We start from the raw sequence: 20,888 nt of genomic DNA, 5'->3' as shown, positions 1-20,888 counted from the left end.
TTGCACTGAGACCCTTCATCTGGACTGCAAGACAACATAAAGAGGTGACAAATTCACAGTGAATGAGAACTTCAGTGATAGACCAGAAAATAACAAGCCAGGAGAGAACAGAAGCTAAACACATCAGGCACCAAAGTAAACTTTACGCAGGGAGAGTGAAAGCGAGGAGCAATTGGTTGAGACTGGCTGCAGGTGATAAATTTGAAATGAGTAGCTACGCGGAGACTGGGAGGCGTCAGCGGGAGCAGGCCTGACATTGGGAGGTGATAAGCAAAAGGGCCGAAGATGATGGATAAAGTGACAGAGGTGGGAAGAGTAGGTGGGAACAGTGGGGGAGGGGAACCAGAGGGAGGAGACGGAATGGAGGAAGGTTGAAAGAGGAGAAAGAAACTGGATTATGGGGGGGGAGTGGAGTGAGAGTAGGAAAACAGTTAGATCAGGAGAAGAGAGGGGGAGCAATTTACCCGAAACTGGAAAATTCATTGCCCAAATGGCATTGTTGCATTTAGTCTCACCCTGGCAGCAGAGGACAGACCAGAGTAAGAAGAAAAGGTTGTAAAAATAGGAGAATTACTAATAAAATTAAAACATTAGATGGTGCAGACTCACAGCAGAGTGAGCTGGTGGGGGGGGGGCGTGAATTCAGCAGGTATTGGAATTGGTTTATTATTGTGACATGTACTAAGATACAGTGAAAAGCTTCTCTTGCATATTGTCCATACAGATCAAATCATTACACAGAGCATTGAGGTAGAACTAAGTAAAACAATGACTGAATGTAGAATAGAGTGTAACAGCCACAGAGAGTGTGCGTTGCAGGTAGACAGTAAGGTGCAAAATCATAATGAGGCAGATTGTGAGGTCAACAGTCCATCTTGTCATACAAGAGTCTGGTAACATTAGGCTAGCAGATGTCCTTGAGCCTCATGGTATGTGCCCACAAGCAGCATCCGTGGAGGGAAATAAACAGTCAACATTTCAGGCTGAGATCTTTCATCGGGACGCTTCAAGTCGGTGACCTTTCATCATAGAGTGACCTTTCAAAAGACTCCTAGATAGGCACATGGATGATAGAAAAATTGAGGCCAATGTGGGAGGGAAGGCTTAGATTGATTTTAGAGTAGGTTAAAAGGTTATAGTCATAGAGCACTACAGTATGGAACAGAAATATTAATCTGTTTGGTCCCATTGACCCACACCTGGACCATAGCCTTCCATACCCTCCCATCCATGTACTTCTCTAAATTTCTCTTAAATGTTGCATTCAAACCCAGATCCAGCACTTCCACTGGCAGCTCATTACACACTGACACAGTGATTGGGAAAATCGGTTCCTCTCCAGCCAGAGCACATACATTTAACACAGGAAGACTAAAAGTGTCACAAGGGACCACAGATGCTGGAATCTGGAACGAAAATTAAATGCTAGAAGAGCTCAGGCGGCCAGGCAGTATCTGTGAAGGGAAGTGAACAGTTAACTGTTTCCTGTCGGGACCCTTATCACGTTGATCGTGTCAGGATATGGGTCACACACCATTGTGACTCAAAGCGACGTTTACAGATAACATTCCGTGCCACATGCATTTGGAGTTCAATATCGGCCGAACAGCGGATGAGCCAGCAGACGTCCGCCTCTCCGCGGAATTATGACAGCCCCACCCGTGCGGCGCACAGGGGCAGCACATTCCATCGGGTGGGAAGAAGCAGGGATACATAGGTAACTAAAATTATTTCAAAACCCAGGAATCTAAAGTAAGACACCGTGTCTCTGTATTGGTTATTCATCAGGAGTTTTAGATGTTGACAAACTTTGACTAGCATGTTCAGAGTCACTGTTTCCTTACCCAAAGTCAATCTGTTTTAGAGCCGCATCAACACGTTAGTGGTTCTCGAGTCAAAACTTTGACGCTCACACAAGAGGATATTGACGACGGCATTGAAAGATATCCTCTTTCAGTCGTGCAATTATATGAACAAAACCTGTCACTCTTGACAAGTAACCAACATTTTGGGGGTTTTTCTTTACAACCACTGTTTTAAGAGAATACCTTTTTCAAAAGAATCTAGTTTTTAGCTGTCCATAAATGGGCTAGGCTATAGGATGACGTTTTGCGCTAAAACCACTGGCTCTGTCGTGAGCATAAGTTTGGAATCTGGAGAATGCGTCAATTTTAATGAACCAACCTCTTGCTTATTGTCTCTTTGTGCCTTTCACCAAATAAGGATTCAGCCTCAATACTCAGAGTCCATGTAAGGCGTTACTTTCCTTTACTTAATAAACTGACGTCATGGTGATAAGGAGATTTTTAGGCGGTTCCAGGCACAGCAGTCGTACTCTGTGGTCAGCACTGAGTTTGTGAACATCTGTCTGTCTGCCTTGTGGAAAAGTAAGTGCGAAAATAAGTTACTGCATTTTTTATTGTTTCTTAAATGTAACCCATGCCTCGTAGCTGAATTTAATTGAAATGGATTTCTTTTCGTTATGGTTTAACAAGTTTGGCAAAATAATTTAATGTAATTATAGATTGTTCAAACTACTAATCCTCGCAACACGAATCATTTCTTTCTACGAACCAAACCTAACTCACAGCATTTCTAATTTGTGTTATTCCAAATAACAAGTTTCTAAACTTTATATCGTTGTTAGTCCGTCTTGTATTCCAAAAGCGGCGATAGCTCCCCGCCGCGTTGAGTAGTTTGTTTCAGATCTTGGGTGTGGCAGTCAGGATGTAGTGAAGTTCTTCCTTCAGAAATCTGTGGAAGTTCGCTGTAGATTTTTTCGTGAAAAAGAACTGTAAACTCGTGTAAACTCGTGATTCTAAAAATTCCAGAAAGAGTTGGTTTTCAACTGGTAATTGTGACTGTGAAGGAATGACCACACCTGCGAATGAAGTATACTGACTAGTATAAAATGGTAATTTGCAAAACAAATTACTTCAGAGAACTACACTCAGATCCAACATTGGAAAATGCTGAAAGTACTCGGCATGTCTTTGACCTAGAACGTTGACTCTGATCATTTTTCTTACATAATCTTGTCCATCTGAGCCAGAATTTTATTTGATTTCACAACATGTAATTTTCCTATCCGAATCGCTCTTATTTCTCGGCAGAGTGGGCTTTCCTTGTTCACTATTGACTTTCGTTTCTCTGGATGGGGAGGCTCCTTTGAGTCCGTATAGAAACCCAGGATCCTGGTCACGACGATGGGGCAATTCTCGCTCGTCTTGTTCCGTCAGTATTAACTCGGGAGACAGGAGTGTCCCTGTACCCAAAGTATTTCTCATTTGCAAATTTTATGCCAAGTACTTGCAACGTTTACAATGCAACCCAGCAAGTTCTGGCACGTGATACGAATATTTAGTTTGGATTTTTAAACAACCGTGATGATATCTACCTGTCTCTGTTCCATCTGTTTTATTTAACCTTTCTCCCCTCCCACATCTGTCACTAACCTACACCTTTTCCAACTCCCCGCGCCCCTTCACCGAGAACACTCGCGTCTTTAAACCCAAGAACAGTGGGGGATATCATATCTCCGAATGTATTCGTTCAACGCACTTTCTATCCCACCAATTCCCTCCGTCCCCGCGCATTGTGTTTTGCACCTCTACGTGCTGGGATACCAGTGTTGAATTTGAAATAAACGTGGCTCGTATGTTTGTCTCAAAGTCCAAAAAAAAAACTTTTAAATGTTGGAAACTGGCAGGTTGTTAAATCTTGCAACAATACCAAAATGCGCCAATTTAGTTGTTTAAAATATAAATTCAAGAGATTCTGCAGATGTTGAAAATCCAGAATCACAGACACGAAATGCTGTGTTGAATGAACAAAAGTAAGTGAATAAATAGTCGACGTTTCGGACAGAGTCAAGAGGCTCGACCCGTCAGTCGACTATCCATAGATGCCGCCTGCCCTGACTTGCTGAGTTCCTCCAGCATTTTGTGTGCTACTCTTAATTATTTCATCCCCCCCCCTTTTTGTTGGGTTCTTGAATCTATTTTGCAGCATTTAATGTTGGTACAGCCATGCGTTTTTCATCCTGAGCTGGAAGGGAAGGAGTGGGTTGCAGGATAGATTCTGCGAATTTTCTTTGATCCGGGAGCGAGGGAGATGCCGAGAAGACCTCCGGCTCTCCCACAGCAGCGAATGGCGCCATCTAGGGGCAGGCCAGGTTACTGGAGATTTGTGTTTCAAGATTACCCAGCGCTTTGCAGGCAGTGAAGTAGAATGATGATATAGAGCGTACGCGGCAGTATAACGAAAAACGCATACAAAATGCTGGAGGAACTCAAGAAGTCAGGCAGCATCAAGATTACCAGCATCTGCAAAATCTTTTGTGTTTGTGAATATTAATCACAGAGCACTACAGCACAGAAACAAGCCCCTTGGCCCACCTAGTCCATGCTAAACTGTTACTCTGCCTTGTCCCATGGCAGCTGGACCATAGCCCTCCGTATCCCCACTATCCATGTACTTATTCAAGCTTCCCTTAAGTGTTGAAATCGAGATTGCATGCACCACTTGTGCTGGCAGCTCATTCCACTCTCTCAGGACTCTCTGAGTGACGAAGTTTCCCTTATGTTCCCATTAAGCTTCTCACCTTTCACTGCCTAGGGGAGTAATGGCAGTTAAGGGTGACATTCCCTCAAAAAAATCTCGAACAAGAGATTTTTGGAGAATGATCCCAGGAATGGAAGGGTTAACACATTAAGGGCGTTAGATGTTCTGGGCCTGTACCCACAGGAGTTTAGAAGAATGGGGGGGATCTTATTGAAATCTATTGAAGGTTGAAAGGCCTTGATAGAGTGGAAGTGGAGAGGATGTTTGTTTTTGTGGGGAGGGCACAGAGGGCACAGCCTCACAATAGAAGGACATCCTGTTAGAACAGATGAGGAGGAACTTCTTTATGAGTTCCGCATGTACTTCATTGTCAGATGCTCATACTTTTGTAGATGCAGGCAATGATTAGTGAACACAGTGCAGAGAAAGAGCTTTGACGTAGTGCTTGTTATAGGCACAGGTACAATGAAAAGCTTTGCTTGCAGCAGCAATATAAGTACAGTACAAGAAATGCAACATTTCCAAGAAAAACATGATTATAAACATAAATTACGCTATTCCCAGCTTATATGTTTGATGTGCTGTGTGGACAAGGCTGGAGTGTTAACCATATTTGTAAAAGAACCTTACAATCTTATTGTTGTACAATATTATTAAATGGCAAATTGACTTTTGGACATTAGAAGCTAAGGGGGATTTTAAAGAGAATACTGGGTAGAGATTTGTTACACTTCTTAAAATGGTTATATACACTCAGTGGCTACTCTTGGGTACAGGAGTGGGACCCAGTGTGGTCTTCTTCTGCTGTAGCCCATCCACTTTACAGTTTAATGTGCTGTGCATTCAGAGATGCTCTTCTGCACACCACTGTTGTAACGTGTGGTTATTTGAGTTACTGTCACCTTCCTGTCAGCTTGAACCAGTCTGGCCATTCTCCTCTGACCTCTCTCATTAACAAGGTGTTTTCAGCCACAGAACTGCCACTCAGTGGATGTTGTTTTTTGTTTTCCACACCATTCTCTGTAAACTCTGGAGACTGTGTGTGAAACTCCCAGGAGGTCAGCAGTTTCTGAGATACTCAAACCATCCTGTCTGGCACCAACAATTTTTCCACAGTCAAAGTCACTTAGATCACATTTCTTCCCCATTCTGATGTTCGGTCTGAACCTCTTGACCATATCTACATGATTTATGCATTAAGTTGCTGCCGTATGATTGGCTGATTAGATATTCGCATTCATGAGCAGGTGTACAAGTGCACCTAATAAAGTGGCCACTGAGAATATAATGATTAACATTTGGCTCCATTTACTTTGCCTGAATGTTGTGACTTACCAGGGCCATTGCAATGAGCTTGAACAGAACTGTAATCAGACTTGAAAAGTCAAAGGTTTTGGTGAACTAAAATTAATCTGAGAGGAAGTGAGGCTCCTGTATAGCAAGAGTAAACTCCAACTTGCACTTCTCCCCGTGCTGCTCATCAGAAAATCACAATTTGAATCATAATGTTAAGTGTTGAGTAAAAAACAATGCAGTTTCTCTTCTCTTCTCACTTGTCCTTGTATTATCTACTGCACGAAGCCCCAGAAGAGTATGGGAGTTGTATTCTCCACACATTCCCATTTACAGTACTGCCCTGGGATCTTACTGCTCAGCTACATAGTGGGAGCTACTAACAGCAGGCAGTTAACCAACCAACTTCCATGTGTTTTGGGATGAAGAAACTGCAGCTCCTGAGCTGAAAGACCATGCAATCACATAGTGAACGCAGTGCACTGGAGGTCAGGGCTGAACATGGGTTTCTGAAGTTGTAAAGCAGCATTTCTGTGCTGCTTGGGACCCTATAGGTCTATACACTCCATCCCACTCAACATGCGGAGTTTGTGGAGTCCCCCATTAAAAGACCATTCCAAAATCTAGGCCTATGGCAGACGTAAACCATAAGACCTAGGAAGAGAATTGGGCCATTCCCTGGAATCTTTGACGCCCTTACTAATCAAAAACCCATCAACCTCCACTTTAAATATACCCAATGACTTGGCTTCCTCAGCCATCTATGGCAATGAATTCCACAGATTCGCCACCCTCTGGCTAAAGAAATTCCTTCTCATCTCTGTTCAATATCCCCCCTCATTCTTCTAAACTCCAGTGAGTCTGGACCCAGAGCCATAAAACCCTCCTCATACATTAACCCCTTCATTCCTAGGATCATTCTGAGCATCTCTCCTGGACTTGGTCTTTCCACCCTAACACATCTTGTTTATTCTCTCATTGATTTTAAAATCCTCTTTGGACCTGAATGAAGAATAGATGTAGGCGTCTTTTGCCTGTGTATTGTTACCAGCAAAGGAACGACATTTAGATAGCTCTATAGTACTTCGTACCAGAGAATCGCGGTGATATTTCCAATGTGTGCTCTTGGGAGATCCATTTCTTAATTCTGAGTTCTATGTTTTGATTGGATGGTGACAGGGAGGAGGAGGTGAATATTGTCACTGAAGATCAGAATTTCTTTTGCAGGGAGGGCTTTTCCTCTGATGGACTGAGCTTTGTAGGCTTTTCTGTTCTATTATTTATAGAGTTACGCTGGTTAAAAGAAGTGTCTGAAGTCTGATTAGTCTTGAGTCTTTCAGTTGAGATGAAGATATTGTACCATGAATGCCACTTGAGGCTTTGAACTCTAACTTAAACTCGATATCCAAAACCAATGTTCATTGTGGGAAAGCATGTTGAAGAATGAAATGCATTTCCTCCCTTGGTACCTTAATTTTTCTTTAAGAATTTGGTTCCTATATAGTTTAAGGGATTGAATAAAACCATCAGAAGTCCAGTCTAATATTGGTGATGTGCAGCAGCTGCCTGATCAAACAAAAATGAATACTCCCACCTCTCTGACTTTATGCAGCATATTTGTTATTTTAGTATACTGCACTATTAATTTTTTCTCAGACAAACATGCCATGGGTACGGCTCAGTATTCCGGTCGCATTCTCATGGGAGTCTGGCAAATGGATGGAAAATTGGAATTTTAGGCTATTACATCTAACATCAGAGAGACCGTATGGACTCTGACTGTCTGTCTGCCTGTAGTTTACATTGATATTTCAACTCATCAGCTCAACCATCAGACTGAAGACCTTCTTGATTTTATATGATTTTTTACTGGAAGGATGGCAGGGCAGAGGCATGAACTTATCAACTTTATGAGCTACTGATGCTGAAACACTTCCTCAACCTGGTGCTATTAGTTTAAAAATTCTCTGCTACAGATGTAGAAGCCATATAGAGTCATAGAATAGAAACAGGCCCTTTGGCCCATCTAATCCATGCTGAACTGTTATTCTGCCTCGTCTCATCGACCTGCTCCTAATCCGTAGCCCTCCAGATCCTTCCCATCCATGTATTTATCCAAACTTCTCTTAAATGTCGCAATGAAATCTGAATCCACCACTTATGCTGGTAGCTCGTTTCACACTCTCACCATCCTTTAGGTGAAGAGGTTCCCCTTAAACATTTCGCCGTTCACCCATAACCTATGACTTCTAGTTCTCGTCTCACCCAACCTTAGTGGAAAAAGCCTGTTTACATTTACCCTGTCTACACCCTTCATAATTCTGTATACCTCTATCAAATCTCCCCTCATTCTCCTGTGCTCCAGGGAATAAAGTCCGAACCTTTTCAACCTTTTCCTATAACTCAGGTCAAGTCCAGCAACATCTTCTAAATTTTGTCTGCACTCTTTCAATCTTATTGATATCTTTTCTGTAGATAGGTGATTAGAATGGCATACAATACTCCAAATTTGGGTTGACAAATGTCTTATACAACTTCAACATAACATCCCAACTCCTGTACTCAATACTCTGATTTGCGAAGGCCAATGTGCTAAAATTTTCTTTACGACTCTATCTACATGTGACACCATTTTCAAGGAATTAAACTAACAGCTTGCTCGTTCAGACTAGTACATTGACATGTTTATATAGGTAACTCTCTGAAAGTACTTTACCTGAACTTTATTTATACTGACTGTTCACATTATAGGAACATATCTTGACTTCAGCTTTTGAAACGCCTTGAGCTTGAATCTGTGTCCTAGGGTTCAATTTAAAGTACAATTTCAATTTTTTTCTTAATACATACCCAAGTATCTCTTTTCTGCCTTGTCTTTAACATAGTTTATTGGTATTCCAGCTGTTCCCTGCACTGCCTCCCAACTGTTGAATTTGTGTCTCATGGCCTATTTGAAGTTGTGCTCTAACCAGGGTACCAATGAAATTTGCACATTGCTTCCTTTGACTTGCATTGGCTATGTGATTGGATATCCTTGTCCTGAATCCAACCCCCTTCAGCTGTTTATTATTGAACTTCTTTGCATAGCACCAGATAACAATATTCCATTCCTTCCACAATTTTCTAGCACATAAAACAATTCATATCAGCAACCTTTGCACGGAGGCTTAAAAAAAAACCATTTCCTCTCACATGTGTCATCTTTTAATGATCAATAAGGGGGTCTAACCACTAAACCTTGACAATGCTTTGCCTGGTCTCCCACCATCAACACTTTGGAAGTTGCCATGAATGAGGATCTCAACCAGACAATCACACACACACACACACACACACCTTGTGGATGCAGGAGCCGGCCACAAACTGTGCCTTGCCTCTCGACACCTCAGAGTTGTTCCATACTCTACAACTTGGGAATGTGATGGGATATTCTCCACTTGCGTGAATGCAGTTCCTGCAACATTTCAACACCATGCCCATGATACACTTGGAGTATCAAATATGTCTAAATTCTAGAACACTTTACCAGGCTATGGTAGTTCAAGGTGATAGCTCATCACTGAGGGTACCTGGTTATGGGCAACAAATTCTGGTTTGGCAGTGATATGTAAGTTCTGGTACATAGATCATATTTTTCCTACTCCAGCAAGCTTGGAACAATTGAACAGAATGTTTTCAGGATTTAATTCAGCAAAAAAACTCCAGCCAGTATTGTGCAGGAGCATTAGGCAATGATTTGTGGTGATCTACACAGTTTTGACTTAAAGATTAAAGAGAGATTAGCTGCATTTATCACAGTGAAAAGTATCATTTACATCAATGATGAATACAGGCTGAGGAGCATCATACTTGAAATGTGGGAGGAAACCAGAGCATCGGGAGGAAACCCACATGGTTACATGGAGAACGTACAAAGTCTTATGGATAGTGGTGGGAATTGAGCCAGTTTGCTAGTGCTGTAATAGTCACCTCTGACTGCTATGCCCATCAATTCTGCATCAAAACTGCACAATTTTGATATTTCACTTGTAATCCAATGATTTACAAGCACTGCACTAAACCTAGAAAATGAGAGGTTATAAACTTGGAAGGACAAACAAATAAAAAAAGAAAGTTGAAAATGGTGAATTCCTTTTTCAATATTGGATCTTTCCTTTGTTCCTATCATTTACAACAGCTGTCTTTTAATTTTGAAATATCATAACTATAAGTGAATTAGCTGAGGCCCTAAGAAGAACAAATGATACATAGTGAAAATCTTACTAAAACTAATACATGCTTCTCATTTGTATATGAACTCCATCTCTTGTACTAAGCTTGCTTTTGGTTGCCTGATCTGTGAACTGTCAAACACACTTTTGTTTTTATTTTACAATCCTGCTTGAGCTGGCGGTTCTTTTTCCGCTGGTCTCTTAAATTGTAACAATCTCCGTCAAAAAATAATTGGCAGGTCAACTTATGAACTATGCTCCTAAACTGTGGAATTCAATTCCTGAAACTATAAGAGATGTAGACTCAGTTGACACTTTTGAATATTGGCTCAAAACCTATTTATTTAACCTTGCTTTTAACTAACATCTTTCTGTCTTTTATTGTCATGTTTTTTATTTTAATTTTTGTGTTTGCACTTTATCCCATTATAAAGCACTTTGAACTACATTGTCTGTATGAAAAGTTCTCTATAAGTAAGTTATTATTGATGCAGTGCCTTCAACATTGTGCAAAATCCACTTCATCATGCTTCCTTAACTCTTCTGTTGCATTGCAGACTTGCCTAACCAATAAACATGGCCAACCATGGACCCAGTTATGGATTTAGTAAGCTTGTACAGAACAAGATCGAGAAGAAGTATGAACCAGAGCTGGAGGAGCGGCTAGTCGAGTGGATTATTGCCCAGTGTGGGCAAGATGTCGGCCGACCTGAGTCTGGGAGGGTGGGTTTCCAGTCCTGGCTTAAGGATGGCACAGTGAGTATTCATTTAATTGGAATGTAATCCCTTTCCGGATTATTGAAGGATTAATCTAGATCTAATATGGCAGAGGCTATTAAACACTGCATGCAATTATCAAGAATTCAGTTTAGAGGCGGGCACATTAGGGATATTAAAGAGACTCTTAGAAAGGCACATGAGATGATAGAAAAATCGAGGGCTATGTGGGAGGGAAGTGTTAGATTGATCTTGGAGTAGGTTAAAATATTGGCACAATATCATGGGCTGATTGGTTCTATATTCTTAAAAAAACTGACAAACCATTCAACTTTTGAAATAAAGTACCTCAGACTTTAAAGAAATTGATGCACTTAAGTCATACACTCTAATTTGTGTAATTCATGCTATAATCAAAATAACAATGTTTCCTTAACCATTCAAGACTTAGATCATAAGATATAGGAGCGGAAGTAGGCCATTCAGCCCATCAAGTCTGCTCCGCCATTCAATCATGAGCTGATCCAATTCTTCCAGTCATCCCCACTCCCCTGCCTTCTCCCCATACCCTTTGATGCCCTGGCTAATCAAGAACCTATCTATCTCTGCCTTAAATGCACCCAATGATTTGGCCTCCACAGCCGCTCATGGCAACAAATTCCACAGATTTACCACCCTCAGACTAAAGTAATTTCTCCGCATCTCAATTCTAAAAGGATGTCCTTCAATCCTGAAGTTATGCCCTCTTGTCCTAGAATCCCCTACCATGGGAAATAACTTTTCCATATCTAATCTGTTCAGGCTTTTTAACATTCGGAATGTTTCTATGAGATCCCCCCTCATTCTCCTGAACTCCAGGGAATACAGCCCAAGAGATGCCAGATGTTCCTCATATGGTAACCCTTTCATTCCTGGAATCATTCTCGTGAACCTTCTCTAAACCCTCTCCAATGTCAGTAAATCCTTTCTAAAATAAGGAGCCCAAAACTGCACACAATACTCCGTGTGGTCTCACTAGTGCCTTATAGAGCCTCAACATCACATCCCTGCTCTTATTTTCTATACCCCTAGAAATGAATGCCAACATTACATTCGCCTTCTTCACCACCGACTCAGCTTAGAGGTAAACCTTTAGGGTATCCTGCACTAGGACTCCCAAGTCCCTTTACATCTCTGCATTTTGAATTCTCTCCCCATCCAAATAATAGTCTGCCCATTTATTTCTTCTACCGAAGTGCATGACCATACACTTTCCAACATTGTATTTCATTTGCCACTTCTTTGCCCATTCCCCTAAACTATCTATAAGTCTTTCTACAGGCTCTCTGTTTCCTCAACACTACCCTCTCCTCCACCTATCTTTGTATCATCGGTAAATTTAGCCACAAATCCATTAATACCGTAGTCCAAATCATTGACTTTCTGCTGTAAATTTGGACTTGAGGGAACTGAAGGACAGGGTTGGAAAGTTGCATTCAAATCAAAGCATGACTTTTCCAGTGGATTTAAGGATATATTATCAGCATAGAGGTAACTATAGTCGTAGAGCTCTACTGCACAGAAACAGGCCCTTCAGCCCTTCTAGTCCATGAAAAATTGTTACTCAGCCTAGTACCATCAACCCGCAACCCTGACCACAGCACTTCATATACCTCCCATCTATTCACCCTTCCAAACCTTTCTTAAATCAAACCCAGATCTACCACTTCCATTGGCAGCTCGTTCCACAGTCTCACCACCCTCTGAGTGAAGAAGTTCCCCCTTATATTCCCCTTAAACATTTTACCTTTCACCCTTAACGTATGACCTCTAGTTCTAGTCTTACCCAACCTCAGTGGAAAAAGCTTGTTTATATTTACCCTATCCATATCCCACATAATTTTGTACACCTCTATCAAATCTCCCCTCATTCTCCTATGTTCCAGGGAATAAAGTTCTAACCTATTCAACCTTATAAATCAGGTCTTCAAATCCTGGCTACATCTTTGTAAAGTTTCTCTGTACTCTTTCAATCTTATTGATATCCTTCCTGTAGGTAGGTGCCCAAAACGGCACACAATACTAAACACATTGATTTATGAAGGCCAGTGTGCTAAAGCTCCTCTTTATGACTCTACCTCCCTGTGGTGCCATTTTCAATGAATCCCAGATTCCTTGGTTTGCCGCACTCCTCAGTGTCCTCCTGTTCACTGTGTAAGACCCACCCTGGTTGGTCCTACTGAGGGGCAGCGCCTCGCACTTATCTGCACTAAATTCCATCTGCCATTTGCCAATTATTTTGAAGATACTGAGAATTGAGAGAACATAGAATTTGATTCTTTGTAAATAGAAAAACAAATGGTGGGCTTAAGACCAGAAACACTCAGCTAGTTTGTACTGTGCCATACTGTTCTATGTTCTATTATGGAGAAATTTAAGGTGGGGGGTTATATGGGACAACATTGTGGGCGGAAGGGCCTGTACTGTGCTGTACTGTTCTATGTTCTATGTTCTAGTCAGGCAGCTCCTGTGGAGAGGAAGTTAACATGTTGGGTCAATGGACCGTTCAGTCTTTCACACTGAGAATGCTGCCTGACCTGCTGGGCATCTCCCGAATTTTCTGGTATTCTGGGTCAACTGTATTAGCTACAGGAATTTCAGTGTGGATGCACAAATCGCATTATTCTCTGCATTTGTTTCAATTCAATGAAGACGGCTGCTCCTGAGGTTGGAGGACTGTGTGTGTGTGTGTGTGTGTGTGTGTGTGTGTGTGTGTGTGTGTGTGTGTGTGTGTGTGTGTGTGTGTGTGTGTGAGTGGGGGGAGGGGAGGGCTGGAAATCGGGCTTGTTTTGCTGCTGTTGTTTGTGGTGTTCTGCTGAGCAGGAATGTGTGGTAACAGTTGCAGTTTGCCCCCAGCACATCATTAGATTCAGAATCAGGTTTGTTATCACTGACATGTGTCATGAAATTTGTTGTTTTGTTTTGTGGCAGCAGTACATTGCAATACATTAAAAACTATAAATTACATTAAGATATATATAAAAGACTAAGTACTGCAAAATTATCTTTGTTGTGTTGGTTATTAATGCAAACAACGTTTCAATGTACATATGATAAAAATGGAATCTGAATGAAGTAGCTGATGTAATGTTAAAGAGTGTTGGTATTCGCTGTCTGTGTTTTGTGATTTGTCACAACATCTTTTGAAGTTCACTATCATCTGCAGGTACTCAGCCAGCTGATCAACAGCCTCTATGCTGATGACAAGAAACCAATCAAGAAGATTCAGACCACTGATAAGGCTTTCAAACAAATGGAACAAGTTTCGGAATTTCTGAAAGCTGCTGAGAGATATGGCGTCAACAAGACAGACATCTTCCAAACCGTGGATCTTTGGGAATGTGAGTACTGTAATGCAATTCTTTTATTGGTGTTAATCTGGAAGTTACTTAAGTCTCCAGTCCAATAATTTGACCAGTGTATTTGTGAATGGTCTCTGGTGATGAATCTGTAGTTGGGAGTTGGGAAAGTTCTTTAACTCAATTTTTCCCAAAAGACAACTGGGGCAAAATAAGGGAGAAACAATACCTGCACACTGTTTTATTGATGCAAGCCAGATTTGAGCATGTGGTATGGCATGCAGGTGAGGAGGGGGAGAAGGATGTGATGGTATAATCATCGATATTTTACTCTCGTGTCCAGTAAGTATGAACGTTACAAGCCTCTAATGGAAATGTGAAGTTTTTCATGCTGAGTATCATCTTGTTGGCTTTGAGCAGGCTAGGCTTGTAGTTGTTTTGAATTTGAAGTTGAGATCTGGCACAAATTGTTGCGACTGAATAGGTAGGTGGCCTACTCAATAGATCTTAGTGCCTCTTTAGTGCAAAGGTTCTACCATATTTAACTTCTAAATACAGCTATCTACATACTACTAAAACTCTCATGCTCTGTCTGTCTGTGACCTCCAATTAGCGCAAACTGTGCATTACAGCGGCACTTTTTTTGGCTAAATCAAATTAAAATGCGCTAACTTACAGAATGCAGGCAAAGTTCAAGGTTATATATTCGTATAAAATTGCTTATTCGCAAAAATCAACAGGCTCCCTTTTAACCTGAGAGCCGATCCGCCATCATGGACATCGGGACGCGACAGCACGACGCATGCGCACAGCCAGCCTCAGCAGCGGCACCTACTGGAGCAAAAGGGCAGGGCAGCTCTATTTCGAGGGGTCACATTCTGCTAATCGCCATCAGCATGTGCAGGATTGGGACAGATCTAACTGCCTCCCATCAATAAGAGACAATTAAATCTTATTGTAATGACGTACTTCGAGACACCCATAAAACCCTTTGCTGCAGGCAAAGGACAGCGGTGACTATATCACGTCCATTTAGGAGAGCGCCAACCACATCATCAAGAATAATCAGCATCCTTTGGTGTTAGTGCTTCATATCTTCTATCCAGCATTAGGGTAAAAGAAATGGTCAGCCTAATTATGCCGTGTGGAAAGGGAAGGGAGACATTATGGTCAAGAGATAATGCCAAACATCATCGGGAAGCGGCAAGGAGAGAGAAAGAACAAGAATCGGATGAGGCCGGGGCCGCACGACTCCAGGATCAAAGAGTCAGGACAAAAAAAGATGAGAGAAGAAGAGACAGAAGAGGAGAGACATGCACGTCTCCAGGATCAGAGACAAACAACAAACAGCAGAAGAGCTGAAGAGACGGGGGATGAAAAGGCTGCACGTCTCCAGAATGACAATGAGAGGCACAAGGGTGGCAGATAAACCAGAAATGATGCCATCAAAAGTGTACTTCGTTAAATGAGGAGCAGCTATATTTGCTTTGCTACGCATTGTTCTTCTTTAATAAACTGAGGTTTTCTACTTCAGTTTCCAAAGCAAAGCGATACCAATAGCATTCAGGAAAATTTAATGTTCATTCTGGTCACATCAGACTGCACTACCCTTCTCTCAAAGGGTGCCCCAACGGGTCACCCCGTTGTCTAGTATCCACTAAAACTATCCATAGCTATTTTCTGATGAGTGCAGAACCAGGTTTATTATCACAGTAAGTTGTGAAATTTGTTCTTTGACAGTACAATGTGAGACATAAGAATATACTGTAAGTTACAATAAGAAATAGTGTAAGAGAGGAATAGTGAGGTAGTGTTCATTGACCATTCCAGAATCTGATGGTGGGTGGGCAGGAGGAATTCATTCCTAATACATTGAGGGTGGATCTTCAAGCTCCTGTACCTTCTCCCTGATGTGAACCGGGCATGTCCTGGGTGGCGAGGATCCTTAGTGATTGATGCCGCTATCATAATCTTCATTTTGAAGATGTCCTCTTCATGGATTGTGTCCGTAATGGAGCTAGTTGAGCTTGCAGCCCTCTGCAGCCTCTTTTAATCCTGCACCTTGGAGCCTCCGTAGCTGGCAATGATGCAACTAGCCTTGTTGCATCATTGCTTTAAGATTTTTTTTGCCTCTCAGCACACTTGAGCCAATAAAGACTCAATTAGGGGCCTCTTAGAACTGGAAGTAAACTCTTTTGGCAGGAACTTGACAAGGTAGTTGGCACCCTGGAGATGTAGTCATTTGTAGTTTTATTGATGTCTATAGCTTTTTGACTGGTGCAAAAACCACAAATGTGCTTTGTAGACCAGGTGAACAGAACTTGAAGAATGAACATAACTGATGGTCATGTGCAGATTTCCATCTATTCAGACTCAGCATGAAGTTGACCATACAGGGTTCTTGTAGCTGGAGTTTGGACTGGAAGTCTGCCCCTCTCTCTGCTTGAGAATTGCCTAGTTACAGGCTTGCTTGTTTGCTGCTGGATCTCTATACATCCCTGTGATATACTTGCCCAAGACACTTCAACTTTTCCAATTCTCTTGCAGCTAAGGATTTGGCTGCTGTGCAAAGAACCCTCATGGCCTTGGGAAGTATTGCAGTAACAAAGGATGATGGATATTACCGTGGTGATCCAAACTGGTTTCACAAGTAAGTAGCAGAATTGGTTCTTTGGTTAATTGGTGCAGATTAAGCATTAATTCCAAGATCCATGGTTGGTCTGATGAGCTTTATTGAGAAGAGATGCAGCATAAATCTGGTTACCACCTCAGATTACCCAAATGTGTACTGCTTGTATTACCCACTTTCTTGTTGCCCAGGTAAAAGATTGTACCTGATGATCATTCTCCTCTTTATCTTGCCCCACATCATCTTTTTAAGAGTAAATGTTTCCTCTGTCATTCAACACCACAAGCATTAAATGTTCTTTGGAATTTTCCACAAGACTACTGATATTGTAGACTATGCCAGACATTAAATGTTAGCCTGAAACATCCTCTGTCCATTCCCCTGCACAGATGCTGCCTTAACCTACTAAGTTCCTCCAGCAACTTGCATTTTGGTTCAGATTCCAGCATCTGCAGTCTTTTGTGTCTCTGTTCACGATGGGATCTAATGTCCTTTAAATCTGTCATTCTGTTTCTGCATAATAAACAGAATGGATGTTCTGGAAGCGTATCAGTTAGCAAGACACTATTCATCTCGGGGTGTGAGAGTTCCGAGCTCAAGCCCAGTGTCCTCTGTTTAGGAGTTTGTACGTCCTTTCTGTGGAATGTGTGGGTTTTCCCCAGGTTCTCCTGTTTCCTCCCACAGTTCAAAGACGTACTGATTAGTAGGTTAATTGGTCATTATAAATTGTCCCGTGACTGGGTTAGGGTTAAATCGGAATTGTTGGGGATTTCTGGGCAGTGTGGATCGAAGGGCTGGAAGGATCTATTCTGCACTGTATTTCTAAAAAATGAATAAATAATTACTGACCCAGTGACAACATTTTTCATCTTTATTGGAAATATGATTTGGAGTGTTTAACAGTAAACGTTTTCTGTGGTGGTGAGGGTTTCTTTCTGAACAATTCAACACCTGGTCACCTTGTGGTGAATGAGTCTTGCAGGTGACCTCTTGCTCTATTTAATATTGCTTCAACATGTTGCATCTGAGAGGAGGGCATTCTATCCAAATGAAAAGGGCATAGTTTAGATTCTATCCCTCACTTACCCCGTAGCATGGAAGGGATTAATGTAATGTACTAGCGGGATGTTTCAACTTTTCTTTGCATTAAGGCTGTAGAAGGAGATTTGGAATAACTTAGGAGTGAAATACAACTTTGCACCTCATTACTTTATGCTCATGGTTCTTCTTGAAATCCACACCATTTACATTTACAGTACAAGAGGGCACAGTTTTAAGGTGCTTGGAAGTAGGTACAGAGGAGATGTCAGGGGTAAGTTTTTTACGCAGGGAGTGGTGAGTGCGTGGAATGGGCTGCCAGCGACTGTGGAGGAGGCGGATACGATAGGGTCTTTTAAGAGACTCCTGGGCAGGTACATGGAGCTTAGAAAAATAAAGGTCTATGGGTAACCCTAGGTAATTTCTAAGATAAAGACATGTTTGGCACAGCTTTGTGGGCTGAAGGGCCTGTATTGTGCTGTAGGTTTTCTATGTTCCATGTTACATTTGGAAATTGAGATCATTCATTGAATAGAAGGAGCTCAATTGAAGTCCTGATGAGGGTCTTGGCCTGAAATGCTAACTGCTTATTACCCTCCATCGATGCATCTATGGAATAGAGGGTAGTCGACATTTCGGGCTGAGATCCTTTGGCGGGAATGTTGACCGTACTCTTTTCCATCGATGCTGCCTGGCCTGCTGAGTTCCTCCAGCATTTTTTGTGTGTTGCTAAGACAACTCTCAACCTCCTTTTCTCCAAAGAGAAAAACATTATCTAAGAGTTTCTTAAATGTATCTGCCTCTACCACCATCCCAGAGAATGTTCCATGTACCTGCTGTTCTGCGTAAGTTAAAAAGAAACCACCTCTGACATCTCCCCTATACTTTCCTCCCAACATCTTAAACTTATGACCCCTTATATTAGCCATTTCTATTCTGGGAAAAATCGGTGGCTTTCCACTACACCTCAAGGTTTCCAGCACCTGCCAAATCTCTTGCGTTGGAGCTTGTTGAAGTGTTGCCATTCTCTCATGAACTCTAAATGAGTGCATTCTCATTAGCGTTTATCTACATTTGCTCCCCTGCTGTAGGAAAGCACAAGAGAACAAACGTGAATTTACAGAAGAACAACTACGCCAGGGGAAGAACATCATTGGCTTACAGATGGGAAGCAACCAAGGAGCATCACAGGCCGGAATGGCTGGCTATGGACTTCCCAGGCAGATTATCAGCTAAAAAAATCTCTTAGCTGAACTCTTTGTAAAGCAAGGTTCTACCATTTCAAAGTGAATAGAAGTCCAAACAGCCCAAAACACTAAAACCTTCAACAAAGTAAATGGTGTGATTTAGGCAGGTAGTATTTATTATTTGGCAGTTTAAAAAGGTGTCCTTTGTCCTTTTAAAGTCTTGCAACACTTATTCCCCCCCCCTCCCCGATATGGGCTGTAATGTGGACATATGTTACATTTGCTCTAGTACACGGACCTTTCCATCACGCATTTATTCATTAAAAATTACCGATGGCTGCAAGGACTGCTGTCACTTTGCTAACTTGTCGCTTCAACCCTGATGTGGAATTGTATAGATGTATTACAGCACGCGGGCAAAGCTTATTGGTTGTACGGCTTAACCATTCTGCTTTATGTTGCTTCATTTTAAGTCTTAACACTCTGTCTAGTTGGTAAAGAGATTTCCTTTTTATGTATTAAAAATGTATGAAGATAAGTTTGAAATTAATAAAATTGTCCTTTTTTTTCTTATTGAAAGTCACCTTTGGAATAATTAGCATGTTGATCAAGAAAATGTTTTGTTAAATGGCCAAAGGAATTCAAAGGGAACACCTTAATTATCAGAATTCCAGTTATTTTTTAGCAATGGGGAAAGTCTCTTGGTGCTCGGTTTATCTTGCATTGGGAAATTACTTCAAATGTTGCTACTTGTCACGTACAACATGACTGATTCAATGGGAGACTTGTGTACTTTCAGGTAAACCTAGTTTCCAGTGCTGCACCTTACATTGTAAGTGCATGCTAAAAGTGACTTGCACAAGTTTGACCAAAATAATCACTTGCTTTAGTGTTCTGGATGCCAGTGTTACAACTATTCTGGTCCAGAAGTCATAAAAAGGCTGAAGTTGTGGAGTAATCAATAGCAGGTTATCTTGTGGGAAGAAACAAAAATTCTAAAATCACATTGTGCAAGTGCCCCTGCTGAAAAATAACTTTTGTTTCAATGTTGTACATTTTTTTTTGCTTTTATAATTCATTGGCCCTATATTTTGTACATTATTTTTTGCTTGTCAATTGAAACAGTACCAACTTGAATAAAAACTTAAGATGGAGAGTTGTGGTTTAAATTTATTGGATGCTATGGATTGGTTGTAGACAAAAATTACTGATTGGGGTGGGGGGGGGGTGTTGGAAATCATTTGGCCATCAGTCCCGGGGGAACATAGAGCATAGAACACTACAGCACAGTACAGGTCCTTCAGTCTGTGATGTTATACCAAACTTTTAACCTACTCCAAGATCCATCTAACCCTTCCCTCCCACATAGGCACATGGATGAAATAAAATGGGGGGGGGGGCGCTATCTAAGAGCCTCTTAAATGTCCCTAATATATCTACCTCTACCATCATGCTCAAGAATGCGTTCCATACACTTAGAACCCACTGTGGTTTGGGGGAAAAAGCTACCTCTGACATCTTCCCCACCCCAGTACTTATAATCACCTTCAAATTATGCCCTCTGTTATTAGCCATTACTGTTGTTCACTCTATCTATGCTTCATATCTTGGACACCTCTATCAAGTCGCCTCTCATCCTCGTCCGCTCCAAAAAGAAGAGCTCTAACTTACTCAAACTATTCTCATAAGACATGTTCTCTAGTCCAGGCAGCATTCTGGTGAATCTCCTCTGCACCCTCTCTAATCCAGGCAGCATCCTGGTCAATCTCCTCTGACCCCTCTCTGAAGCTTTCACGTCCTTCCTATAAAGAAAGTGACCAGAACTGAAAATGATATTCCAAGTGCAGTCTAACCAGGGTTTTAGAGAGCTGCGACATTACCCACGGCTCTTAACTCAATCCCCTGACTAATG

General features: G+C 41.6%; 2 protein-coding genes across 13 annotated transcripts in view; one reads left to right on the top strand and one right to left on the bottom strand.

Moving 5' to 3' along the window:
* LOC140212728 (palmitoyl-protein thioesterase ABHD10, mitochondrial-like) overlaps window positions 1-2,128 on the bottom strand; it is a 137,163-nt gene extending 135,035 nt beyond the window's left edge. For all 11 annotated transcript variants that reach the window (XR_011889789.1, XR_011889790.1, XM_072283852.1 and 8 more), the window contains exon 1: window positions 1,845-2,128. The gene's annotated coding sequence lies outside the window, so the exon portion shown is untranslated. The remainder of the gene's footprint in view (window positions 1-1,844) is intronic.
* Window positions 1,616-20,130, top strand: LOC140212730 (transgelin-like). 2 transcript variants are annotated; one of them, XM_072283864.1, is made up of 5 exons: window positions 1,616-1,717; window positions 10,625-10,823; window positions 13,990-14,164; window positions 16,670-16,772; window positions 18,881-20,130. In XM_072283864.1, exons 2-5 carry the CDS (start codon window positions 10,644-10,646, stop codon window positions 19,023-19,025), a joined length of 603 nt encoding a protein of 200 aa, XP_072139965.1. In that variant the 5' UTR covers window positions 1,616-1,717; window positions 10,625-10,643; the 3' UTR covers window positions 19,026-20,130. The 2 variants fall into 2 exon arrangements, with proteins under 2 accessions (XP_072139965.1, XP_072139964.1); XM_072283863.1 differs by lacking the exon at window positions 1,616-1,717 and adding an exon at window positions 2,279-2,387.
* Window positions 20,131-20,888: the final 758 nt, after the last annotated feature.

The sequence above is a fragment of the Mobula birostris genome, chromosome 20 (genome assembly GCF_030028105.1).
Source record: "Mobula birostris isolate sMobBir1 chromosome 20, sMobBir1.hap1, whole genome shotgun sequence".
Taxonomy (NCBI): Eukaryota; Metazoa; Chordata; class Chondrichthyes; order Myliobatiformes; family Myliobatidae; genus Mobula; species Mobula birostris.
This window is presented reverse-complemented; position numbering and strand designations above follow the sequence as displayed.

Bases quoted from the DNA above. Each gene is read 5' to 3' on its own strand.
- LOC140212730 (XM_072283864.1), top strand. From the start codon at position 10,644: ATGGCCAACCATGGACCCAGTTATGGATTTAGTAAGCTTGTACAGAAC. The intron at 10,824-13,989 runs GTGAGTATTCAT...TATCATCTGCAG, and splicing joins CCTGGCTTAAGGATGGCACA to GTACTCAGCCAGCTGATCAA. The intron at 16,773-18,880 runs GTAAGTAGCAGA...CCCCTGCTGTAG, and splicing joins GATCCAAACTGGTTTCACAA to GAAAGCACAAGAGAACAAAC.